The following is a 20,107-nucleotide window of genomic DNA, read 5'->3' on the forward strand; positions in this document are numbered from 1 at the left end:
GCTTAAGGATCTAGTCATGGCTGTCTGTCCGTTACTTCGAGCGTCGAGACCTCAGGAAGAGGAAAAACAATGGTGCATGGAGCATTACTCTCGACGGCCTTGACCAACCTCCCTTTCAGGTACTTACGGGCGAACTTGGCGTTGAAGGCTTTTCTGAAACCACTCAGCACGAAGTTCCTCCGGAAGACTTCCTGTCCTGGCATGGCGTGCAGTCGTAGGGCTGCCGAGTCGTCTCTAGGCGCCCTCGAAGTGTTCCTGGACATTCCTTCCTTTATTCAAAAACATGTGATGACCGAATACAGTGAAGAACGGTGTTTTTCCTGTGGCTGAGTGGGCAGTATTCCATATGGCCACCTCGATCTCCGGCAGATGCGCATCCCACTCTCTGTGATCCTTGTCCAAGATTGCTGCCAGCACATTTCGATTTACCCTCACCGCTGCGTTGCTTTGGGGTGAGTATTTCGGCGTCTTGATATGTTGGCTTCCGAACCCATCGACCATCTCCTCGAACGTCTTAGATGTGAACTGTTTTCCATTGTCCAAATGTACCGTTTCAGGGACACCGAACTTGTAAAAAACTTCGTTCGCCATGAAATCTACTACGTTCGCCGCCGTCGCACCTTCATCGCCTTCAGGAAAATCGATGTTGAGAAATGTTCCACTACGATAAATATCCATGCGTGACCACTTTTGGTTCTCGGGAACTTGCCTAGGAAGTCGTTGCAGAGTTTCTGGAATGGCCTTTCAGTTTCTACTCTTCTTCCTATCCCTACATGCATCCTGAAGCTTGGCGCTGTGGTATCCTTACACATCTCACATCCGGAGTCCTGCAATGTGCGGTATGTCTGGCAAAAGCAACGTGCGAGGGCTGCGTTTACCGCCGACTATAGGCTGCACTATAGGCTTAATGGTACCTTTTGGGGATCAAAAAAGCCATTTTTCAAAAGTCTGTAATACTAAGTTTTGATTACGCCATTATGTTATTATAAGATTAGACTTTAGAGTTGCGTACCAGAAATTAAAAAAATCCCGTACGGTTAAGATATCAGCTGTTTAGAACAGCTGTTCGGAGTGCCGTGCGCACAAGCGCACAAGTTTAGGGAATCAAACAAGGCTGTTGCTGAATTGTTCATTCATTTATTATTTGTAAAATAATTTAATATGCTAATAATTTATAATCACTACCACGAAATCAGTTGTTCTTTGTTTGGACTAGAAAAAGCAGACGAAATCAGAGAAATCCCTATACAAAATTAGTTAATTAAATATATGGGGAGGTGCCACGACTACAATTTATCATAAAAAAAATGGGCTAGTACAAAAAAAAAACAGAAATAAATATCTCTCTCCGTTTGGAAGTTATTAATTTCGCAGTGTCGCGTAAAAGAGAGAATGCTAGTGCGAACGCTAAATGTGCGAATGCTAAATGCGAACGCGAAATTTCATAATTTTTCTGGTATATCGAATAAAATAAGAAATTAAAAATTGTTCATAAGTGGGGCGTGGCAGTTTTGTGCGGTTTATGGGCGTTCGAGTGGGCGTGGCAACGTGAATCAACAAACTTGAACTGCGTCTTTGTCTCTAAAATCTGTATGATGAATCTCAACCTTCTAGTTTTTATTCTTCCTGAGATCTTGACGTTCATACGGATCTCGATCAAGAATATACATACCTTATATAGTCGGAAACGCTTCCTTCTGCCTGTTAAATACTTTTCAACGAATCTAGTATACCCTTTCACCAAAGACCTAGAATAACTAGAATATTCTAGTGTCTTTGCTTTTACTCAGTGACTTGTATGAATTGATTGACCACGGAAGTGCGAACAGACTGCGATACCTACATTTTCCTTGCTTGGAAAGTGATCTAACCGGTGGATTAGTGCTCCGCGAAAGTGGTGTTCGTATTTTCGCGAGTAGAAAGCCTGTAGTTTGAAACGTATTTGCAATTAATTATTGCAAATTTTCCATTCCGGAAAGCACGTGTTTCATGGCGAGCTTTTGGGTCAGCTTTTGAAAAGCTGCGCTACCAGCAAACAGCTTATTGGTGGTTGTCGGTACGGTTCAGTGCTGCCTGACCGGTGGATTGTGGATTGGATCGACGGAATGAGGAGCCACCATCGGAGTAAGTCCGATGGAGAGCGACAGCAGCGCGAGTACCTTGAGCGCCAGCAGTGCCTCGAAGAAGTCCAGACGAGGCAGGCGAAGAAGCCATCGGGCCTCTAAGAGCTCGGCGCCAACGCAGGCAGACGCGTTGGAGGAAGTTGGTGCCAAGAGGCTTGCTACTCAAAGGGCCGGATAAGGACGGGAGTGATCCTGCTTCTTACCGCGGTATCTGTCTGTTGCCAGTTTTCGGCAAATTGTTAGAGGGGATCATGGTGAACCGATTGAAGGACGTTCTCCCGATGGAAACAGATGACAATTTGAATTCCCAGAAAGACGCTGCGTTGAGGATGCTTGGAAACACGTCGTGAGCACGGTTGCTGCCAGCCTGGCACAATATATCATCGGGATCTTCGCGGACTTCTAAGGATCTTTCGACGTGGAGTGGAATGTCGTGATGAGACGACTCATCGACTCCGGCTGCCGAGAAGCCAGCTTGTGGAGAAGCTTCTTCTCTGGCAGGAGCCCCCAGGATGCCCTCAGGCATCCATCAGAGGTCCATTTACTTGGAACCTTATGATGGACTCACTTTTCCAGCGCGTTTTAGACGTCTTACTCTACGAGTAACGGGTATACATGTTGAAAAGAAATAGAAGTAACTACTGATAGGACCAGCTTATAAATATAAACAAGAGAGAATGCTATAGTCGAGTTCCCCGACTATCAGAAACCCGTTACTCAGCTGGGGTGAATTTTTCTGGGATATTGATAGATACTGGGGAATAAAATGAGAGAAAATTAATAAATTGTTCCAAAGTGTGGGCGTGACCTGTTCGGCGGCTTTGGGGCGTTAGAGTGGGCGTGGCAAAAACACTTTTGGCAAATTGATAGAAACTTACAAGACTGATAAGATTATGCAAAAATATCGAAAAATGGTTCAAAAATGTGGGCGTGGCAAAAAGGTTTTTTTTTGGCAATTTTGGATTCGGGGTGGGACGCAGATAGCCTCAGTGCTGATGAACGCGAACTATGCGACAGCGGTCCTAAAATAGGGCACTTTAACCGTTGGATGGTCAAGGTGTCACCCAGGTGTCACCCAGGACGTCCGGCCCACGAGATGCTACAAGTGTCTGTGCTACGGATATCGAGCAGCGACCTGCAAGCGACTGATAGGGCAGACAGCTGTCTACGAAGCGGTGAGCGTGGCACAAGGCATTTTATTCTAATGCCTTTGGTATACATATACATAAAAATTCTTGAAGATTCAATATCTAGATTAAGCATGCAGATCGTAGTGACACCTATGATACCTTTTTGTGGCCAAAATACTAAGTTTTGATTACGTCATTATATTAGTATAAATTAGACTTTAGTGTTGCATACAAGAAATTTAAAAAAAAATCCCGTACTGGAATCGGTAAAAAGTATGTAAAAAGTAGAAACGGTCATATTTTAAAACATGTTTTAATTGCATATATTATATATTTTTATCAATATGCCTAAAATTGGCCACCATCAGAGTTCCAGATATCGGATAGTTGAAGAACTATACTGTTCTCTTCTGTCTTTGAAATTATTAATAGAATTACAAAACTAAAAAAATGTACGAAAGAGATATTAATTTTTAGTAGAAATTTGATGATACATTTTTATTTAATTCTTGGACAAACAATACCATCATTGTATATTTTTGGCGTTCCTAATTTATGTAAAATTTAATTCATTTTTGTTGTTCTTTTTTTGAATGTATGTGAATAAATAGTAATCTGAATTTTTCATATTTCATTCAGTATCATCTATATATATAAAAACCTCGTGTTACAGTTTTCGTTGCCTCCGAAACCCCTCCGAAACGGCTTTACCGATTTTGATGACATTTTTTTGTGCTTATCCAACTTATATTTTTCATCCCCCTAAATATGAGGGGTAGTCCACCCCTCATTTTTTTTTATTCTTTAGACAACATTTTTAATTTCTATATTTTTATGATATAACATAGACCAATATATACAATCCGCAATTTGTACCCTTCTACGATTGACCCTTATTTTTGAATAGCCATTTTAGTAAATTAATCAATTTTTCTTTCCGGTCAAAAACTGATCAATCGTCATTTAATTAGTTATCTCCGCCAGATGTCTACAGGTGTCTGACCCCGTAAACAGCACGGAGTAGGGTTGAGAACAAAGCCAGTCTCCTTTCTTGCTCACTCCCTACACAATTGTCGGCCATCATTACTGTTTAAGCATCAAGTGTAATAGTAACGTTGACAATTATTTTTTAGCTATCTCAGTGTAATTTAATTTGATTTTTTTAAAAAAATGTAATTGAACAATTAAGATTTTCATAGTTTCAAAAAAATCAATCATTATGAATTTTTATTTTGAAGTGTCAATGAAAATATTGGTTGTATGAAAAAATTATAAGATCATTTATAAATTTTTTTCATAAAACCTTTATTTTTGATATAATTTCATAAATGAAAACAAATTATTTCAAAACTGTGGCAAAAATCCTGGCCCTAATTTCATCATTAAATAATTTCATTTATTATATTTATGTATGTCTTGTACAGTGAGCAATGCCGAGAAAACGCAAAGCTCGAAACTTGCGAAATATCAGACCCGAAACAACAGAAGAACAAATCCAGCAACAAGATACTGATGCAAGGGCGTCGCCAGGGTGGGCAGCTGATGATCAGCAATTCAATTCTACATTCAAAATCGGCACCGGGTGGATCTGGCAAAACGTTCGTTATTTCGCTAATTCTTGCTGAAATACGATCAAATGATGGCGTCGCATTGGCATCATCGGGCATTGCAGCAACTTGATTGGATGGAGGTAGAACAGCTCATTCAGTATTTAAGCAGCTACTAAATAGTCAGAATAACCATGACGCAGTATGCATCATTAAGAAACAATCGTCAATGGCCACTGTGCTGAAACGGTGTAAAATTATTATTTGGGATGAATGTACTATGGCACACAAATATTCACTTGAGGCTTTGAACAGGACATTGAATGATAATAAAAACAGCGACAAACCATTTGGCGGAACTCTGTTGGTCCTTTCAGGTGATTTCGGACAAACACTTCCAGTCATTCCATGTTCAACATACGCTGATGAGAATATCGCTTGCTTAAAATCATCTCCATTGTGGCGTAATGTTGAAAAATTACAGCTAAAAAAGCGGCAAAAATGTAGAAGTTGACAATTTAAATCTGAAGATACAAATATTGTTTCCAGGGAACTTAGTATCATATAAATCATTTTGTATCATTTTGCGACGAAAACGAAGCAGTACATTTTTCCACAGAGTTTTTGAACTCACTGGATTTGCCAGGCATGCCACCGAATAATTTACCATTAAAGGTTGGATCTACCATTATCTGCTTCGTAATTCGAACCCACCTCGGCTGTGCAACGGTACGCCCAACATACATACAAACAAACATACATACAAAACATACATACAAACTGACGGGATTTTCTTTTTTTCTATATCTATACATTCCATTTTACAAAAATAAGTGCAATAAAAAGTGGATTCCAAAAAGGGACATGGAGAAATACATTTGTGTTTCTTAGTTTCCATCACACTGCTATTTTTTTGAACACGGCTGTACATACTTACAATAAGTAATTTATATATTATTATTTATATGGCAAAACAACGGTTGCCGGGTAATAATAAATTACCTAGTAACAACTAGTAGTAGTAATAATATTACTAGTAATAACTAGTAATAAATAAAACAATAAACACCGGAATTCTGCATTTCACTAAAGCCACCTCTGAAGTTTTTAGAAATGCCTATATTTTTATAGATTTTTCTTGCCCATGTAGCATACAACCTGCAATTGCAATTGTCCCACGAACTGCTGGGGTGTGTATTCAAGGATAGTCACACGTACTGGTTTCGGCTGTATGGTCGGTAAAAAGGTGGGGTTTACCATTAATCCTTGAGTTATGCCCTCGAAAGTTTGTAAATCTTAAATAAAAACCATGTGCGGAAGGTTAGATCAATCAAGGGAAAGTAAAAAGGATAGATAGGGAAATTGGTGGGGGAATTATATCTTTTCTCGTTACCCTACATTGAGAGATGGCACTCTAGGGTAGCCGGGTAGAGCAGCTGTTGGAGCTCAGTTGTTGCCCACCCTACCATGATCACCACGTTCCAAATTAAAGTGGGTTGGCGATCCCAAAAACAGCTACCGGACAACTAGTTACTTTTCTCAACCCACTTTCGATGCGTGACTCCCAATTATCTAGCTTTCGTTTTTAATTTTTCAGTATTAGACAATTCAATTAACTTCAATTCGAATCGCTATAACAACAAGCGAGGGCTGCTATAATTTATAAATATTAATACCAATAATAACAATGGGAAATAGAAAGATATAAAGTAAAAAAGGGTAATTACGATTTTAATAGGTATATAGTGCCGTATTCACATAATTAGCACTGTACAAAGAAATAGGAATATACTAAGTCGCTCCAGAAATAATGTAAGCAAAAGGACAGTATAAGAAAGATTTTTGTCACTAACATTTAGTCTCAAGCTGATATCCGAATAAAGAAGTTAAATGAAAACCTTCGTCAAATATTTCTTCTCAGCGTTGTACTCAGTCAGCTGACGGAACATTTATTTGATTAAATAAAAATATATAAAAACTATTTTACTATATTACAAAATATACTATGTGTAAAAAATTCATATTTTGTTTTTCAAACTGTATACCTACAAATTTATTTTCTTAATATACTAATAATTCCATTTTGTTAAACCAATTATAATTAATTAAACACTTGCAAAGATGAAAAGAAATCACTTAATTATAAATCTAATCATCATAATGTGTGCAAAAGAAAAGTAATAATAATAAACACCAGCGGACTTACAAAAATTCTAGGAGACTTATTAACTAGTATAGCATACCCTAATAATATTTTTTTGTTAGTTAGCTATTTTCTACAAATTCTTATCACTAGGCGTACTAACCTGGAGGTATTCCAATCGCAACTGGAGTCCACACTGCCCCTCAACACTGCCTTAAACTCTGGACAGGACGTTGATGATGCTATCGAACTGCTCACCAACAATATCAAGTCAGCAGCTAGATTGGCAACTCGCTGAATATCTCGGCAGCCCGCGGCAGATCGAATCCCAATACCCAGGGAGATCCTGCTGCTTATAGCTGAGAAGAGGCGCTTACGCACTAGGTGGATGAGGTCTCGGCACCCGTTGGACAAAACGGAATGGAATCGAGCGCTGAGTAGGCTCCGATGCGCGTTGGTGCTGCACAAAGCCGCATGGTTCGACGAAAGGCTTGCCAATACTGGAGTCGAAAGCGAAGCGACGCATTCGCTGTGGAAGGCCACGCGCGCAATCAAAAGGCGTTGCACGGGGAAGGCGCCTCTAGTCGATAGCAACGGGACATGGTGTCGGACCGACTTGGGACAAGCGGAGGTATTCGCTGCGCACCTCGCCGAGCGATTTCAACCATTCAAGCTTGCCAGCCTGCAACAGGTTGAAGAATCTCAGGACCAGCTGAACCAAGCGCTTCAAATGGATATGCCAATCACGCCGTTTGAACCCTGCGAGGTAGCCGAAGTCATTGTGCGCCAGAGTAACAACAAAGCACCTGGACATGACGTCATCTGCAACGCCACATTGAAGGCCCTGCCCAGACAAGCGATCCTCTACATAACGTTGGTTTTCAACGCTATTGTGAGGTTGCAATACTTCCCTTATCAGTGGAAGCTCGGGATAATCACCATGATCCACAAACCTGGCAAGCCGGAAAGGGAGCCCGCCTCCTACCGGCTGATCAGTCTCCTCCCTTCAATTTCGAAGGTGTTTGAGAGACTGATTGCTGTCCGGATTGTAAGGATTATGGAAGCCCAGGGGATTACCCCTGAGCACCAGTTCGGTTTCCGTGCTGGCCACTGTACTGTCGAGCAGCTCCATCGAGTCGTCGAGCAAATTCGGACTGCCTACGACAGTAAGGAATATTGTAACAGCCTCTTCTTGGACATTCGAGAAGCGTTTGATCGAGTGTGGCACATTGGACTCCAACTGAAAATCAAGCAGACGCTGCCTGCTCCATATTTTGGGTTGCTAAAATCGAACCTGGAAGGAAGGAGGTTCGCTGTGCGCTTTCATTCAGCAATTTCCACCGAGCACAACGTGGCAGCTGGTGTTCCACAAGGTAGTGTCCTCGGCCCCCTGCTCTACTGCCTGTATAGCCACGACATGCCGCAGCCGGATGTAAGCCTTTACGGGAAATCTATGTTGGCCACATTTGCCGATGACGTGTGCGTCACCTACAGGTCCCGATGCGAGCACGACGCAGCCGATGGTATCCAGGACTTTGCATACCGGTTCTCGGAATGGGCAAGACGTTGGAACATTGGCATCAATAGCAGTAAATCCAACAACATCTGCTTTACTTTAAAGCGGAGAACGCCACCGCCCGTCTACATCGAGGAAGCCCCCGTACCACAGCCGAACGCAGCAAAGTACCTTGGAGTGCTTCTGGATCGCAGACTCACATTTTCCAAGCATGTGACCGACATCAGAACGCGCCTACGTGCTAAGGTGGCGAAGCACTACTGGCTACTTTGTTCGCGCAGTAATTTGTCGCTATCCAACAAGCTGACAATTTACAAACAGATCTTAGCACCAAACTGGAAGTATGGGTGCCAAATCTGGGGCTTGGCATGCGACAGCCAAATCAAAAGGATCCAGGCTATTCAAAATAAGGTAGCAAGACTCATTACCGGCTGCGAGTGGAAAACCTGAAACTTGCAACGGTATTTGACAAGATAAACCAGCACTCGAGCAGATACCATGACAGGCTGGAGCGCCACAGAAATCGGCTGGCCAGCGCTCTAAACAGATCTCGCCCACCAAGGAGGCTCAATAGAAGGCAACCGAGGGATCTCATTACCCGATCTCCTTCGAAAGGGTCCGCAGAAGCTGACGCTTATCTTAAATCCTATTTGTTATATGTGATTGTTATGTAATTCTAGTTAAATTACTGTAAATTTGAAAAAGCTAACTATAGTTAGCCGGCGAGGCCAAAATGGGCTGAATTAATAGATAAGAAGGACACAAAGGGGCTTCTATATTTCTTTTATTTAGTTCTTTTTTTAACATTGTTTTTAAGTTTTCCATCTACGTGCGCATCTCTCCATTTCTCATTTTTTTTAAAAGTTTTGTTTTAAATCGATTGTTTTTTATTTTTAAGTCATTTAACTAGTCATTAAATTTTCTTCTTACCGATTTTACTTCTTTCTTTTCTTTCGTTTTACTTTACATTATTACTTTGATTTTGATTTCTGTGACTTCACATTTGCAATTATAATTTCTTTTAGATTTTAGATTAATTAAGACCTTAGTGGCTTGATCCAAGTTATTGTTGTTGTTGTGTTGATATGTATTGCGGCACAAATGGGGGATGGCTTTGGGGGCCAACTTGAAACAGGTGACCACCTCTCGGTGACTAGCACGAAGGTTGCGGTTGATTAATTGAGCGGCAGCCTCCAATCTATAGATGCACGGCGATCGTATTAGCCGTGATGGCACAAACTGGGTGCCTAGACGAGGGTAAGCCAAATTTGATCATACAGATAAGAATAAATATGGCACCCAAATTTAAAAGAACATAGTTTAAGGTAGATTCCACCGTGATTTCGGTAGCAACAGGTAATCACATAATCGGTGGAGGTTAGAATCGAATCTCGCCGAACTTTTACTTATATTCCCGGCGCACTTTAAGACTTATGAAAATAATGGGAAATAATATTTATATTAGATAGAGTTTAAGTCAAGCGCACTACACCCATTTGTACCATTATGTACCATTTGTAGTAAACATTAATTCAGTCAGCATCCAAGCCCACAGCAATGCTACATTAATTCCACGGTAAGGAACATGAACCAAAATAGACTTATTTTAAAGTTTTTATAAGCCAATTATTCGTAAGCCCTGAAACAAATGAAAAATCATAAATGTAACTATGTTTAATTTAAAATTGCATATTTCTTTATGCGGAGTGACAGTGGGCAATTGCCGATCGAAAAAGAACGGGCAGTCGGTTTTTTCCTTTCCGAACCTCATCCAAGGCACCCAATAGCCCGTATTTCCGCCTTGCTCCTCAAACAAACTTAGTGTACTTTAGGAAAAATATACATGCATACGTATCTAAAAGCGAAAGAGGAGGAAAATGCCCTTGCCCTTGGTTTCATTTATCATCAGCTACATATAAAGGTTGTCTTCACATGTATGTATTATTATACCCGTTTCGCGAAGAGTAAAAACCCATGCTAAATAATCTGTTGGCAAAGCTAATTTGTTTCGTTTTACTGATTTTAATGTAGATGTGTATAAACACACATGCATATGTATGTAGGTATGCATGTTCTTACATGAGTTAAGCATCACGGGGCTTCTTGTATTATTTCTTTATAATTTGACACACCACATCCAGACTGATTGCAGTTTTTGGTTGCATGTTGAAGCCATTTATCATTCGCTTATATCCAGGTTGAAGCACTCGGAGTGCCCAAGCCGGGACTTCTATAATCAGCGCACACATGTCCAGAGCGGAGATTTTGCCTGAATTCCTCATAAAATATTATGTTCAGCTTCTACACTGTGTTGTGTTATTCCAAATGTCAAATGGGAATGGCTGACGTGACTGAGTGCAACATGGCAAAGGGCACTAGTGAATAAATTCGTTATCTGTAAACCACTCAAGTGGTTCAATCTGTATTACTCTCTCCTAGTTCCTAGCACCTGTTTCGGCCTGAAGTTGTTCGTATTGATTCAGCCCTCGGACACGTGTGGAAAAGCAAAAGGCAGTCAGCAAATTGATAGTTCAAACAGTCAGTTACTTTGCACTGGAAGATAACTCTCAACACACGACGTTTTCTAATAATCTCATATATTTACATGATTCAATTTAAAAGAACTTACACAAATGCATTGCGAGCAAGATTTCTACATTCTTCTATTTCTTAGGGACACCAGAAGATTAAAACTTTACGGCAGGCTAACTTGTTATACCCGTTATTCGAGGGTATGCGAGATTCGTTGAAAACTATGAAACAGGTAGAAGGAAGCGTTTCCAATCGTATAAAGTATATACATATGTACATATATTTTTCGAGATCCCAGGAACTATACAAGCTAGAAGGTAATGACTAAGCATACAGATTCCAGAGACAAAGACGCAGCAAGTTTGTTGACCCATGTTGTCATGCCCACTCTAAAGCGCCCAAAACTGCAACGCCCACACTTTTGAACCATTTTTCAAAATTTTTTCATAATTTTATTAGTCTTGATTAATCTTTTAATCTATCGATTTGCCAAAAACCTTCTTGTCACGTCTACTCCGAGGCGTTCGATGGTCATTTGACCATTTTTCCCTCACGTCTAGAGTTACGCTGCCCACATATGTACGTGCCGCAATATGAATCAATAAATGAGCTGAATAAGTGACACATGCTACAGATCTAATCAGCTTGTTTGTGAATATAAGATCTGGGCTTTTAGAGAGGGCAACAATGTCCACGGGTGAGTTATTAAAGCACAAAAAATATACCCACGTTCTTACTCAGTAGAATGCGGGTATAGAATGAGAAGGAATAAAAACAAAATCCTCCCTTTAAAATCGGACTCGGAGGAATCCTGGACTGCGGCCAAATCGTAGCTACGGAAGAAGCCATCATAAGCCGAAACTGGAAAGGATATCCGGTCCCAGTTGGCAACTACTGGACTATAACTAATTACTGAGTCCGCCAAAGGAATATTAATTTCGATAAGCATTAAAATTGAATCAATCATTTAGTTTTCGCGTGAGAGTAGAACACAAAGTTTCTGCATACCTTGGGACATTAATGCAGGCGGTGGATTGTTGGCAATTTTAGCCGGTTTATAGGTGGTCATAACAGCCAAAACGCCAAGTGGTTGCCGTCCTTGCAGAGAGTTAGTTGCCACACACGCACCTGGAAGTCTGCCATTTCGACCAGAAAACAGAAGCAAAAACCAGCTTAAAAAGCCGATGGAACACAAGAGCATGGATGGAGAGAGCAAGGGGTCGGAATTCCCGCCGGCTGCTTACATAATTAAACAGAGGGATGTTGGGAAGTGGAAAGCCCAAGACAAATTGGCATAATGAAAACAGCTGGTGACGCCTTCAAGGGTCAGGCCAAATGCAAATTTCGCATGTTTCCCTGCAAATTTCACTTGTCGCCTGCTGGTCCTTCAGTTTTGGGACTCCGCATTTCACAATACGCATTCCAATTGCTTTTTTCCAATTTGAATATCAGGCACTCGTTTTTCAAAAGGACACCGCATATGCCACGGCTGCATAAATTTCCGGCACTCTTCTGTGGCCGGAGCCAAGGACACCGCCATCTTCCCGGAGATCGAATTAGCATAGAAAACTTTGAATTATGAACAGCGACAGCCGGAGCAGCAGAAGATGCAACAAGGAGCACAAGAGAACAGGAAAGCCGAAAACGAAAGGATCGATCGAGACCAGGAGCCCCAGCTGCAGATGTTCCAAAATGCACCCTGGGATGTCTCCCAAAACATCATGTTTGTTAACAAGCAAGAAATAATTTTTTTTTTTTTTTCGCACGGGTCCCACACCTCCCGCCCAACCGACCGAGGGGCGCTGCCGTGTATCGTACGGCTCGATTCGCGAGAAGATATAGATGCGATATAAAAAATAGAATAGGAACGAGGAAATGAATATAATGAGGAATAACTATGTTAAATATTAGTGTTAGTAGGATCTAATTATGTAATAGAAAAGATAAAATCGATTGTTTTAATAGCGGCAGAGAGTCAAGATTACAGATAATAGGATAATGTCTATTATAGTCAGAACATAAAACTCTGTAAGGGTCATGCAACTCATAATTAGATCTACAATGATTTAAGATAAGGGGTATATAGTTTCTAGTGAATCTACTTGGAACCGAGAAGTTAAGCCGACTAATCAAGTCGGGACTCTCAACATCCCCACGAATAAGTTTACAAATAAAAACTGTTCCAAGCATAGTTCTACGGTTAGCTAGGGATGGTAAATTAATTAAAAGTAGTCTATTGGAATAAGACAAATTGAAGTGGCAAGGCTGAGTTGGAGAACGCGTGACTCCTGATATGATATCAGCTTAAATGACGGTAAGCTAGTTTAAAAATAATTACTGGCGTTCAATCAATCGATTTCAGCTAAATGGTAAAGTCAAAGAAACCTCGTTTAGATAGCAAAAGTCACAATTTCTCATAGGTGCTGAAAAGGTTGCCGTCGGCTGAGGCGCCCCATGGACCCACTGTTCTCCACGACCACCACCATCACCGATTGGTTGCACAAGCCACACGGCTCGCTGCAACAGCATGGGTCGGACTCAGAAAAGTCCTTTTGGTTTTCCAATATTCACGTGCATATGCACATGCTCGGCATTGAACTCTGACCATTGGCTCGGCGGTATGTAGGAGATACGGCGATGTTGGACACCGCACATTTCGTACTCCGGACTAGACACTTCGGTTGAGGGGCGCATCCTGTCGAGTCTAATGCGACTAATAGATCCATGTTTGCCGAAAACTTTAAGGCACCCACTCCGCCTTGTTTGCTCCCTGCTTCTCGGCAAATACGTAATCAGTAAAATCTGTATGCGTATTCTTTTTGCGTTCTCCACCCCCAAGTCGTCTAGAGTCGGCAAATAAGCTGCGCTGTGAGATGGCGCTTTTCCTCCAAATACTTGAAAACGTTGCTCAATTTCCATAAACACGTGAGCAAATAGCACGTGTGTCTGTGGGGCTGGAGTTGCGAGAAATCACGGTTCAAACATACAAACATTCATATGTTTTTTCCCAGCTCGAAAACTTATTTGATTTGAAAATATAAGGTGTAGGTATTTAGTTTCTGAATTTGCGGAGTATGTATATTTTGTAATATTAATAATTCGAACTTATTATCAACTATTCAATTCGGTGTAACAAAAAGTGTGTGTACAATCCTAACCATTTTCTGTGCATAACTAACTATTTCCGAAATTTACTTGCGAATGTGGCACACCCTGATAGAACCCCCATGGAACTTTTCAGCCCTTCGCATCTGCCCACCCTTTTTCGAAGCTCCCGCTCTGTTTGAGTTTCTGTAAAATACGCCTTAAATTGATTTTTATTTATATTTCAAGGGGGAACTTTTGTGCAGCTGTCGACCTTGTTGTTTTTCTTGTTTTCCGTTTTGTTTTTGTTGGCCTGGTTGGCAGCTGCGACAGACTTGTGAATTCGAATTCGTCAATATTTCATTACCATACATACAACCATACAACTTCGATTTAGCTATTGAGTCGGATTTTGAGAACGCATTCCAAAAAATGTCCAAATAATTTTGTCACTGCATTGCAGCTTGCTAACATTACTAAAATAATGCGTACGAGAATAAAGTATGAACGCTATGGTTTCAGCCACAATAAGATACCCATTACTGTGGGGAAGAAATGTCCAAATATCAATAGAAATTGACTAAATCAATAGTCAAATATTAATAAGAATGGTAAAATAAGTTAGAAGTCGTGTGACTCAAAATGGTTTGAGCGTATCAACGGAATACGAGTAAAGGGTATGATAACAAAAATGCACACTCACAACTACTGGAACGAATATTTATTCAGATTACTGGAGATATAGTTAAACACAGATTATTATAGTATAACTATGAGTTTATTGTTAATGTTCATACATGAAACGTCCGCAGTGCGCGTGGCTGCATTGAGAAAAAAATGTGAGTGACTCAAGTAGTGAATGGTGAATGGATCATACAATTCTTATGCTGAAGATATAAACAAGTTATCGTTTAGTCTATTCAAAAAAACTCGATGTCTTCGTTTGCCTAGCTTAGATAGTATGTAAAATCTGTCAAAATAAGACTTTCGAGAGATTCAAAAATGTTTTGGAAATTTTCTAGTGCACGTAAGAGCAGGAGGGGCCAAAATGTTTTTGGCATATCGGTAGCATTAGGCAAGATAGAGAAAGAAGTCCGAAAAAGTAAAATCATGCACTCTTTGAATTTAGACGTGCCTAGCTTGTGCAGAAGCTTCTGCTTAAAATGCTGTTATTTCATGTGTTACAATCATAAAATACAACAATAAGTTTTGGTTGCTGCTAAGTACCGAGTAACTGTTCACTCTCTTTGCTGGACCTAACAGCTTTGAAATGGCAGAAAGTAAAATCAAAGCCAAAAAAGAGACCAAGCCAAGCCTCTCCCGAAGTTCAAAGAAAAAAGAATTCCCTGGACAATTCAGCAAGCATCAGCGCAAATAAATTCGCTCTCTTAAGCGACGGATTGCCCGACAAAACAGGAAACAAAGATAACAAGAACGAAGATCTCGAAATGGTAATTGAAGACAGCGCCACTGATTCTGCTAAGCCCCCACCTATCATTCTGTCTGACGTCAATGATATAAGTGAAATGCTAGCCTATCTTAAATTTAAAATTAAAAGAGAACTTTACTATTATAAGACTCAAGTAATGGACACGTAAGGGTAATGGTTAAAGGTATTGAAGAACTCAGAAAATTAGTCAAAACACTTAATACTGATTGTGTGAAGTACCACACATACCAGCTTAAGGAAGACAGAGCATTTAGAGTTGTTATTAAGCACTTGCATTTTTCTACAAATTTGAATAATATTTAAAGTGATGTAGGGTCAAAAGGTCATGTTGTTAGAAACATAAGTAATATTAAAAGCCGTGCGACCAAAACGCCACTGAACATGTTCTATGTAGATATAAAAACCAAGACATATATAATGTAAAACACATAGGTAACGCTATTGTCACTATAGAGCCACCCCGCAAAACCAATGAAATTGTTCAATGCTATCGCTGCCAGCAACTCGGACATTCTAAATCATATTGTGCTAAACGTACCGCTGAGTAAAATGCTCTTCTCGACACCCAAGCAACATCTGCCCGAAAAATACAGAACAACCAGCAAAATGTGCCAACTGCTACGAGGAACACGCCGCCAGCTACAAAGGGTGTAGAATTTACCAGGAACTCTTGTCAAAAAAATCAGCAACCAATCGAAAATCCCTGAATAGCAATAGAGACCAGAGTAAAAATGATTGAGGAATCCAGCAATCGTTTGCTCCGCCTAACAAACCAACATATAGCCGACAAAGTAACGATTATCAATCTTATGCCAAAATTGCTGCAGAAAATGGCAAAACAAACACATCACTGGAGAGAATAGAGCAACTATTAGAAAAACAGTCTGAACTTACTAATAATTTACTCAACATGATAATGTTACTTGTAAACAAATTATGCAAGTAAATTTTAACCTAGGAATATGGAATGCCAATGGGCTTTCTAACCATGTAAATGAAATATCCATCTTTATAAAAACGAATGAAATTGACATTATGTTGATTTCCGGGATACACTTCACCAGCAAATCATATATCAAGGTTGCTGGATATGATATAATTAGAACTGACCACCGTCGGGCAGAGCTCATGGTGGCGCAGCTTATTATGGACAGCATTAGAGAAAATGCTATGTAGTCAAGATATAAATGTATCTGTAACAGCAATTTATCTTCCCCCAAGATTTGCTCTCAAAGAAGCAGATTTTAAGAAGATTTTCCAAAACTCGGACCACAGTTTATAGTAGGAGGCGACTTCAATGCTAAGCACCCCTGGTGGGGCTCCAGATTGACAAATCCGAAGGGAAGTGAACTGTACAAATGCATCGTAAACAACAGCATAACAACACTTTCAACCGGCAAGCCTGCATACTGGCCTACTGATAGTAGAAAGATACCAGACTCAATAGACTTCGTAGCATACTTTGAAATCCCACAATCACACAGGCGAATAATGTAAAGTTTTGGTCTAAGCTCAGACCATTCTCCAATAATAATGACATACAGTACAGTAGCTCATATATTGACAAGCCTATACAAAGTAATTTCTGCAAATACCGATATCAATGCGTTTAAAAGTTATCTGCAAACAGCTATCAGCCTGGATATCTCGCTAATATCGCTCTCAGCAGAAATCCGACAACAAATACAACACAAGAGAAATTTGCGTAAAAGATGGCAAGAAACTCTCTACCCTGCCGACAAAAGATCGTATAACAAGGCTGCATCTGATCTCAAAAAACTACTGTTACCTTTAAGAAATGAATCGCTGAATATCTTAGAAATCTATATCCACATTCTTGTAACCACGAACATAATTTATGGAGAGCAACCAAATATCTCAAGCGACCTGCCGGACACAGTAGTCCGAAACTGCAATGGCGAATGGTGTAGATCTGATGATGAACAAGCCAAAGCATTTGCTCAACACCTGCACTCTGTATTTCAGCCAAATGATATTGAAACCCGCAAACAGAAAGGAAGGTAGATAAGTTCTCGAGTCACCCTGCCAAATTAGCTTACCCATTCGTAAAATCAGTTATTAATGAAGTTTCATCAGAAATTAAATGGCTGAATAGTAAAAAGGCTCCAGGTTCGGACAAAATAGATGGCGTAACCTTGAAAAATCTACCACCAAAGTGTATACGATTTCTTACGTTCATATTTAATGCGATCTTAAGAGTTGGCCACTTCCAAACCAATGGAAATGGAAAATACTTTTAAAGAGAATGTTGCCAATCCTGGACGAATTCGCTATCATACCGGAACACCAGTTTGGATTCAGAAGGGGCCACGGAACTCCTGAGCAATGCCACAGGATTATAAATGAAAGTTTGTCAGCATTTGAGAGCAAAATATACTGCACTGCAACATTTCTTGACGTTCAACAAGCATTTGATGGAGTCTGGCATGACGGCTTATCATTTGAAATCAAAAAGTGGTTACCTGGTTACTACCATATTTTTTATTATTAATGTCATACTTAACCAGTAGACACTTTTATGTGCAACGAAAAAATTAAACGCCCTTGCACTTTATAAAAGCTGGAGTCCCACAAGGAAGCGTCTTAGGACCTGTCTAATACACCCTGTACACATTTAAAAGTAGGAATTAATGGATAACTACTGCCTCTGTTAATCTACGAATAATTATAAAATTAACTTATTCATACTTTTTTAGGACAGATTGTAAATAAAAAGAGAGAAAAAAATCCTTAAAGCGAGAGTTTTGGGCGTTTTGTGGCGTGTCAATGTTTTGCAACAAATTTGCTTGGTTGCTTAATAGTGTAGTCCATACTTACTTACCTTACACTTAAAAAAAAGTCAAAACATGTGAGAGCTTAAATAATGACAAACGCACCGATATATACCGCCTTGGTCCTTATGATGTACATATATGTATGTACACTTGATAGAAACCCCTTCGTTTGCCTTTAACATGTTTCTCAATTATTTTGTAAAAGCCTTTACTCTACGAGTGACGAGCATAGAAATTTGCTAAGTGATCCAAGCATTTGGGTTGAAATGCGGTTTAACTTGATCTGATACGATATGGTTGCGTTTCATTCTGCGGTTTGGCGGTAATTGAATACGTCATACACATGAAGAACACAAACACTGTATGGAAACAATAAAATCACAATAAAAAAATCTGATAAATTATTTTTGAATTTTAATTTTTTACCGGCATAATGCTTGTTAAAAAAATGATTTTTAAATTGATTATAGAAGTAATGAATTTTAATGTATTAGGCTTTAGGTCCACTCTTCGCTCTGTGTGGAGATATAGACTGAGCACCCTCAATCCGAAGCTGTCTCAGATACTCAGATACGTGGGAGGTTTTATTTGACTCACAGTCGCCGGCATGGAACGTTGGCATAACTGCGTAGCAGTGGTGACCGGAGCCAGTTCGGGAATCGGAGCGGAAATCGCCCGAAAGCTGGTCTCCGCTGGCGTCATGGTGGTTGCCCTGGCCCGTCGACTGGACCGCTTGGAGCAACTGCGCGAGGAACTGCCGGAGGATCGACGATCTCGATTGCGTATCATGCAGTGCGATGTCTCGGATGTGTCATCCGTAAACGCTGTATTCGACGCGGTGCAGGGGGATCTGGGCGGCGTGGACATTCTTATCAATAACGCCGGGAAACTGTCTGGTGGCCAGCTGCTGACCATGTCGGTAGACACTGTGCAGCAGGTGCTGCAGACGAATGTTATGGGCGTGGTCTACTGCACCCAGCGCGCCTTTGAATCGATGAGGCAGCGCCAGTCCATGGGTCATGTGGTGCTCATTAACAGCATTGTGGGTCACTACATCTTCAATCCCCTGCCCGGCAGCCAGCAGGAACTCAACGTGTACCCGGCCACCAAGCATGCGATCACCGCTCTTACCGAGCTCTTTCGGCAGGAGATGCGAGAATTCAAGACCAAAGTCAAGGTCACGGTGAGTATGGTTTAATGAATGCACTACAAATGAATCAGGAAGTTATTATTCACAATCGAATTATGGCCAAAAGTGGCTAGACAGGCATTCTAATCTACACTATTTTACAGAGCATTAGTCCGGGATTGGTAAACACAGAGCTAGTGCCTTTGGACTACAAAAGGCTGCCTATGCTACAGGCGGAGGATGTGGCAAGTGCCATCATGTATGTTCTGTCGACGCCTCCACATGTCCAGGTGCACGAGCTGACCATCAAGCCCTTGGGCGAACCCTTTTAGGACACCCTCCACTTTGCTCCACTTTGACTACTAAATATTTAACTATGCTGTGCACTTTGCCCTTAGTTTCCTAACTGAATTATTCGCGTATTGAAATAAACAGAAATAAAATAGACGGATCCAATGTCTGAAATATCTTTGAAATATATTGTGACAAGTTTTGACGATAATCGGGAAAATTGCACCATATTACAAACATTTTGTGTATTAAAAGATAGAAGTGAAACACTTTTGATGCCGCACAAAGTGCATCCGCAGAACTTGGAGATGTCTTGACTATTTGATTTCAAAAAAATCATGTTAGGTTAATAATGTGAATTGAAATT

The 20,107-nt window shown here is 40.5% G+C and overlaps 1 protein-coding gene across 1 annotated transcript; it reads left to right on the plus strand.

Moving 5' to 3' along the window:
- The first annotated feature begins 18,908 nt into the window (after nt 1-18,908).
- Nucleotides 18,909-19,909, plus strand: LOC117147291 (farnesol dehydrogenase). Its single transcript, XM_033314138.1, has 2 exons — nt 18,909-19,503; nt 19,614-19,909. Exons 1-2 carry the CDS (start codon nt 18,928-18,930, stop codon nt 19,779-19,781), a joined length of 744 nt encoding a protein of 247 aa, XP_033170029.1. The 5' UTR covers nt 18,909-18,927; the 3' UTR covers nt 19,782-19,909.
- The last annotated feature ends 198 nt before the right edge of the window (nt 19,910-20,107 follow it).

The sequence above is a fragment of the Drosophila mauritiana genome, chromosome X, assembly GCF_004382145.1.
Source record: "Drosophila mauritiana strain mau12 chromosome X, ASM438214v1, whole genome shotgun sequence".
Classification (NCBI taxonomy): Eukaryota; Metazoa; Arthropoda; class Insecta; order Diptera; family Drosophilidae; genus Drosophila; species Drosophila mauritiana.

Excerpts from the sequence above, each read along its gene's own strand:
- LOC117147291 (XM_033314138.1), top strand. The coding sequence starts at position 18,928 with ATGGAACGTTGGCATAACTGCGTAGCAGTGGTGACCGGAGCCAGTTCG. Across the intron at positions 19,504-19,613 it reads AGACCAAAGTCAAGGTCACG|AGCATTAGTCCGGGATTGGT; the intron begins GTGAGTATGGTT and ends ACTATTTTACAG.